At 40.6% G+C, this 7115-nt stretch overlaps 1 protein-coding gene across 4 annotated transcripts; it reads left to right on the plus strand.

The window, feature by feature from the left end:
• Nucleotides 1–10: 10 nt before the first annotated feature.
• On the plus strand, nucleotides 11–6774 carry TUBD1 (tubulin delta 1). Of its 4 annotated transcripts, none has more exons than XM_052688688.1 (9): nucleotides 11–89; nucleotides 720–914; nucleotides 1442–1589; nucleotides 1994–2210; nucleotides 2832–3063; nucleotides 3814–3978; nucleotides 4639–4779; nucleotides 5299–5482; nucleotides 6390–6774. In XM_052688688.1, exons 2-9 carry the CDS (start codon nucleotides 743–745, stop codon nucleotides 6490–6492), a joined length of 1362 nt encoding a protein of 453 aa, XP_052544648.1. In that variant the 5' UTR covers nucleotides 11–89; nucleotides 720–742; the 3' UTR covers nucleotides 6493–6774. The 4 variants fall into 4 exon arrangements, with proteins under 4 accessions (XP_052544648.1, XP_052544647.1, XP_052544646.1 ...); XM_052688687.1 differs by lacking the exon at nucleotides 11–89 and adding an exon at nucleotides 224–335; XM_052688686.1 differs by lacking the exon at nucleotides 11–89 and adding an exon at nucleotides 394–536.
• The last annotated feature ends 341 nt before the right edge of the window (nucleotides 6775–7115 follow it).

The following is a 7115-nucleotide window of genomic DNA, read 5'->3' on the forward strand; positions in this document are numbered from 1 at the left end:
AGCTGAAGCTGAGCATGCGCGATACGCGCCCACCTCCCTCGCTCCTGGCATGGAGCTTGCGTAGATGGTGCGGCGAAGCCGTTCGCTCAGTGCGTGCGTATTGCCCTCTGTGAAGCCCCGAAGCCCGCCGCTTGTGCCCGAACTACCCGAAGTTCCCTCTGAGCATGCGCACAGCTGAGGGGGGCTCGCTGAGGCGCGCGGGTGCGCGTGCGCTGCTGATGGTTGAGCGGTTCTGCGAGGTCAGCCCTGAGGAGGGGCTGCGGCGTGGACCCCGCCCCTCCTGAGCCGGCATCGACCTGAGGAGAGATCCGGGCGGGAGGGACGGGCGAGGAGAGGTGGGCGTCTCTCCTCAGCTAGGAGGGGAGAGGCGGTAGGGGCGGTCCCAGAACATGGCGCCGGCGGGGAGCGGGCGGGAAATCGGCGGCGCGGAGCTGTGAGGGACGTGCGGCAGCCCGGGGGCGGGAGCGGTCTGCATGCAGAGGATTGTCTCTAACCTGCCATCTGCGTTCTTTGACGTTCGGGTTGGTGTGCTGACGGTCGATATTTCACCAGAAATAGCCGCTGGTTGTACTGCAGCCTTTCCCTCCTCGTTAGAGGTTGTAAAAAATTACAAAAGTGATCAGAATTCTGCTTGTCAGAACCTTTTTAATATGGTGGGTTTTTCTTTTTTTTTTTTTTTCCCACCAAAGGCATGATTTTCTTTTTTTTTTCTTTTTTAGGGCTAAACACGAGGTGAATTAGAATGTCAATAGTTGCAGTCCAGCTTGGCCAGTGTGGTAACCAAATTGGTCATGAGGTGTTTAACACCATCTGTGCCGATGTCCGTGGCACACACGGGTTGTGTTCCAAGAAGGAGAATGAAGCCTACCACCATGCTTGTACAGAACGGTTTTTCAGCGAGGCAGAGTCTGGAGGTACAGCATTTTGGTGTTTTGTGTCCCACAGAAGGTCTGGTACTGACAGCATCCAAGTTCTACCTTCAGTCTGGAAGAACTGTCCCAGCTTTATGCCTTCCTGACGTTGCTTACAACTATAGAAGCAAAATCAAAACTGGTAGAATGCCTGAGGCCATGTATCGTGTCTGCCAGTAGCACAGCTGGAAATGGGACATGTATGCATAAACAATCTTCCCTTCCAAATATCCACGTTTCCCATTGTAGGCAGATAATGCCATGGAGTAGGGTCTAGACTATTTGAATCTAGTGTTAACAAGCAAATTAAGACATTTCTTTCCCAAAAGATCCATGTCCCTGTTATTCAGATCTATCTTTAGTACTATCAGTGGTTCTCTTGAAATCCAGGACACTGCTGCATCCTGTTTTCTGTTCTAGTTGGGCTTATGTGGGTGGAAGGAATACAACTTGGGCCATGATGCAAGTCGGTATCTCATATAAACAAGTTGTGATGTTGGCACTTAGTTTTGTTTCTCTTCCCCATACAGTACCTGTTGCCCGGGCTGTGCTTGTTGACATGGAACCTAAAGTAATCAGCCAAACTTTATCGATAGCTGCCCGGTCTGGCCACTGGAAATACGATGATCAGTCGCACTTCTGTCAGAAACAAGGGTCTGGGAACAACTGGGCAAATGGGTAGGAATCATTTCCAGCTTCGCTAGGGGAACTGTAGGGGATAATGAGCTGTCTGTGCTCGCTAAGAGTGATACTGTTGCAGCTGCGTGAGAAACATTGTTTAATGACTTAAGGTAGAGAAACAGTACATACAGCAGCAACGTTTCTACACTGCTTTTTGCAAAATGAAATTGGTATTTACAGGGAAAATGTAATGGCTTAGAATATGTTTAACAATGGGTTAACAATAAGTTCAATTTATAAACAGCTCTTTTGCAAAATAAATGCCACAGCTGAGGATTATTTACTACAAGTAGAATGAGTGACACAGTGCCAGGTTAATACAAAGAAAAGTACCCTTTACGAATAGGCTGACCTTTCTGCCTTTATATCACCTGCCTTTTTTTTTTCCCTTTATTCTACAGTTACTCTGTTCACGGGCCTAGAAACAAAGAAGTAATCATGAATCTAGTGCAAAAAGAAGTAGAGAAGTGTGACCGACTCAGTGGATTTTTCACAATAATGAGCATGGCTGGTGGTACAGGTTCTGGCCTCGGAGCATTTGTGACTCAGTGTTTAAGAGATGCTTTTCCAAGCTCGTTTATACTAAACCACGTTATCTGGCCCTATGGCACTGGTGAGGTGAATGTCATTTTTCCCAGAGATATTTTGCAAGATTATAATTGTGATCACAGAGGAACGGAAACCTAAATAAACTGCTTGCTTTTCATGAGTAAAACAGAGTAGATGCAACTGAAATAAACTAGAAGAGAAACACTTCATTCTTTGAAAGTTCCACATGACACAAAACAATTTGTTTGCCTCATATTTGGTAGTTTAATGTAGTTTCATTTAAAAAAAAAATAAATAAATTATCATCAATCAAATAAAAAAATCGTGGATATCTCAGGCTTGTAAGAAAACACTTAAAATTTACTTATAAAAGCACTGTGGTATAATGCAGTTTCATGAGAAGCTCTACTAGCTATCTAGAAATCTTCTGTTATGACAGTATCTGAGCATGGTAATCAGTTCCCAGACAAGTTTCATTCTGAACTGAGATGAGTTAACGTGATTTTCATAGGTCTTGCTCCATTTCCATGAAAAAGCTGTGACCTTATTCTGCACTTTGACAAAGATGAATCACTTCCTTAACTACAACTGAGTAAATGACAGTAGCCAGAGGAATATATTAAACTATAGAAAGAGATCAAGTTGTTTGACTCTCATTTGGTGTTGTGGTTTTTTTTTTTCTTTTTCCAGGTCATTGTTCAAAACTACAACTCTGTTTTGACTCTGTCACATCTGTATCAGTCATCAGATGCTCTTCTTGTTCATGAAAATGATGTCATCCACAAGATCTGTGCTCAGCTGATGCACATTAAACAGATCTCCTTCAGGGATGTAAATCAAGTCATTGCACATCAACTGGGGAGTGTTTTCCAGCCTGCTCACACAGCAGAAGCTGGATTTCACTACAGCAGAAACCCTTTAGGTACCTAACTGCAATGTAGATACTTAAGGCATTCTTACACATCTTTCTGTAATCATTTCATTTTGGGAATTTAAGTTCTTCAGTCTCTTTTACTCAACTACTTGGATATAACCCAAGGCTTACGATAGTAAAAATAGATAGGGAAGCGAAAGACTAAGTTAGTAATTCAACTCTAATTTTGTAGCAGAGTCAAAAATAGATAACCAGCTTCTCGTTTCCTTCTTTACCAGAAGACTCATGTTTCTCCTTTTTCAAATGACTCCTGTACTCATTTACCTTTCAGAGGAAATTTCTGCAGGGCACTAATTTTAGACTGAGTTTTAACATTTTACGTTAGAAGTTTGTACAAACAAAAGGCTAGTTTTGTGTTCAGCTCAGAAAACACACTAACATGCAACTTGGTAGCAGCAAGCAACTGGCTTGCCAAGATGCTGCTTGTAAAATTAAGCTCTCATTTTCCTTTCCACCTCTTCAGAAGCATAGAAGGTCTTTAAGATTCTGAGCCAGACTAAAAGGAGGGCAGGTCTAAATTGTCAAATAAGAGCTGCTAACTTGCCTGTATAAAACTCAGTGGTAGGTTGTAATCTTTGCATTTGGTCAGATGCGTCTGTATATTTGTTAAATTTAAACTTTACATATTCTGCTTTCTTACCTTCAGTTACTATCTTTGTAAAATCCTCATGCTCTTCTTTTTTAACTAGCCTATTTTGCCAAACATGAGCAGCTGTTATTTCTTTTTTTTTTTTTAAGGAGACTTAATGGAAACTTTAGTTCCACATCCTGAATTCAAGATGTTGGGTCTCCGTAACATACCTCAGATGCCTGAAAACTGCCTTGCATATAGCACGTTCAGTTGGCCTGGACTCCTCAAACATCTGAGGCAAATGCTCATTGCTAATGCTAAAATGGAGGAAGGTAAGAAGCGTTCACTCAGCCATCGCTCTTTAAGAATACATCTTTACACTGAAATAAAGCTTACTGTTTTGTGGGGCTCACTGATTTCAGTCACTCCTTTCAGAAGCAAGCTGCTGCCCTCAGACAGCAGGAATTTGTCTCCACATAGCCAGCTGCTTCTGCACTACTCATTCAGCTGCCACTCCTGGCTTGCTCATGTTTTTGCTCCCAGACATCTCAGTTAATTATAACTATTGAAAATATGCAAAACAACAGTTTTTGATCATGCACTTAATTTACATGATTCATTTGGAACATTCTTTGAATCATTTGTTTTGCTATGCTTTTTCTTGTTATACCTACTAATAAAAATCATATGCTTAGCTTTCCCGTATCATTTACATTGAGAATTCAGCAAAGCTTCCACTTATGCAAAGAATGGGCTGGCAGACTGCTAACTATAGAAAAAAGTATCCGTTTCTCTGGTAAGATTAGTGGCTACCAGGAAAACACTGCTGGCCAAGCTCGGTTTTCCTCTGAGAATTGTGTAATTGCTGCTTAGCAGACATACAGAAACTACAAACCCTAGTATGATCTCAGCTTGGGGCACAGAGTTGGTCTGAATCCATATTTCATGAAACATTAACTTTGTTTTATAACTTGTTTGCAAAAATCTTGCAGGTATTGATTGGCAAGTACGGCCACCATGCCCAGGCTCCTCTATCTCCTCCAGTCACTCCACAAAGAAGCTGCTGCATTTCAATACTTCCATTGCCAACCTGGTCATCCTGCGAGGAAAAGATACACACAGTGTAGACTTAGGTGAGAAGGAAGGGCACAACATCTCAGCCTTTTGTTTCACATCTCAACTGTTTTCTTTGCGTGAAAGTGAAAATAAAACAAGGTCACGTATTTGACTAATAAAGTCAGTATTCCCTCTAGAAAGATTTTAATGTGCAAGGCCATGTGTAATTAGTTAGGACTGTAGTATTTACAGCTAAGGCTTCTATATTACCTGAAGAGTTGTAGGGAAGGACAAAGAGACTGAAGTCTATATATATACAGTAGAATTCTTAGCAATATTGTCTGAAAATATATTTTGCTGCTTCTGGAATGACAAGCATACCTCATACATGAAGTACTGACAGCAGAGTACATTCCTGGGTAGTATAACCGTTTCAAACATTCAGTACACTTGAAGCTGACCAGCAGACTTTTCTCAAGGGCTGAACTGATCCACCGAGCGCTGATTAGGTCAGATGGGAGTAATGAGATCAAGATGCAAGTCCTTGTAGCTTTACATTTACCAAAATATCCACGTTTATCTTATTTCTGCTGCAGGAAGTTTCCGAGATCCCTCATTATATACATCATGGCTAAATCCTCAGGATGCTTTTAATGAGTGGAAAACCCCAAGAGCATTTAATAAGTATGAAAAGTCTGCTTCTCTGGTTAGCAATAGCCAGTTCCTGCTGAAACCTCTTGACAATGTTGTAGGAAAAGCTTGGAATATGTTTGCTTCCAAGTAAGTGAAAATAATTCTGTTCATTTCCTTTATAGCTGACATTATCTTCAATGGTAGCAAAATCATTGCAGAGAAAGGTCTTTTTCAGCAAAGTAATGCTGAATGAGCTTGAATACTGTTCCCACACTTCAGCAGAAACATTTTTTTTTACTTCAAACATGATGGCAGGGTGCTTACCTTGCACAGAACAGTGCGTGTTTCCTGTGGATTAGCAATACCACATATTCTAGGGCTATCAATTTGGCTCCCTAAATTTAGTGCATTCCAGATTGCCCATTCTACAAATAATACATACAAACTCTTTTACTGATCACACAGTTTCTAAATTATATGCAGACATTCTTCACATTCCAGGAAACAAGTTCCTGGCTCAGTTCAAAACCACTGAGGGGATAGAAAATGACTGCCTCTTTACTTGGTCACCATGAACCCAAGGTAACTGAGTGTCACAGCAGACACCTGATAAACAGGAATTCGGTGATTAAAAGTCAAAGGAGAAATACTGCATCTACTAGCAGTGTTCCTATTTTGTTCCACCTGCTGCAAAAACAGCAGTGATGGGAAGCAAGCTATCCTGTACACACGGGTTTAGGCTCTGCATCTCAACTTTATAAATCACTTTTTTCATTCAATCATCATAGCTCCTTCTGTTTCCCAGTTGACTGATTTTGTTAGATACAATTCTGTCTCATTAAGCAATATACAAAGTAATAAATGCTATTAGAAAAAAGTCATGATTTATCAGTAAGTACAAATTACAAAATGAGTTCAAGAGAGAAAGGTAAAACCTAACCACCAAAATCCATTTGGATTTGTTACAGCAACTATACAGTCTAATTGAATGTGTCAGATTCTTCACAGATTTCTAACATCTTGTCTGTTTTTGTACTGTGACTTTGACACACAGAGCCTACGTTCACCAGTACACTAAGTTTGGAATTGAAGAGGAGGATTTCTTGGACAGTTTCACAGCTCTGGAACAAGTTATCTCCAGTTACACCAACCTTTGATTTTTGAAATGGTTTCTTCCTGAAAGAACCCAGCACTGGAAGACCTTCCATCAACTATCAAATATATAAATTACTGGACTACAACTATTTGTTAATCTTGTGAGCAAGGCATGTATTAGAATCAAACTGGATGAGAACTGAGTATGTTTATATGCACAGATATTATTCTTATTTAACAGATATAGTAGCTGTTTTCCAATACAGCTGATATCTGCTGTAGCTTAATCTTTGAATGTCATTTTCAGAACTTGCATATTTTTAATAAAGAATTTCTATACAGAAGGGCTTTTCTCTAGGCATTCCAGCTTCTCCAGTTCCAATTTTTCATGCTATCACTTTGCCCTGGAATGCTTTAATACTGATAAAAACACACACTATCAGAATTATTAAGCCAAACTCCATTTGGGTATCGTTCAAGAGACAACAGTCTGCCACATGGTGCTTTAAAGCGAAGTAAAGCTTAAATTCTACTTCAAGGCTTATAGCTTTGACAAAACACTGGAAGTTCTGAACCATCTGGGAAGAAAGAAAAAAAAAAAAAAACACCTGTGAATGGGGGTCTTCATTTTCTTTGCATCCTGCAGTTATATTAAAGATCACAATGGATCCCATGTTTTCCATAC

Source organism: Tympanuchus pallidicinctus, unplaced genomic scaffold (assembly GCF_026119805.1).
Source record: "Tympanuchus pallidicinctus isolate F22 unplaced genomic scaffold, pur_lepc_1.0 scaffold24, whole genome shotgun sequence".
NCBI lineage: Eukaryota > Metazoa > Chordata > Aves > Galliformes > Phasianidae > Tympanuchus > Tympanuchus pallidicinctus.

Excerpts from the sequence above, each read along its gene's own strand:
- TUBD1 (XM_052688688.1), top strand. The coding sequence starts at position 743 with ATGTCAATAGTTGCAGTCCAGCTTGGCCAGTGTGGTAACCAAATTGGT. Across the intron at positions 4,780-5,298 it reads TACACACAGTGTAGACTTAG|GAAGTTTCCGAGATCCCTCA; the intron begins GTGAGAAGGAAG and ends TTTCTGCTGCAG. Across the intron at positions 5,483-6,389 it reads TGGAATATGTTTGCTTCCAA|AGCCTACGTTCACCAGTACA; the intron begins GTAAGTGAAAAT and ends TTTGACACACAG.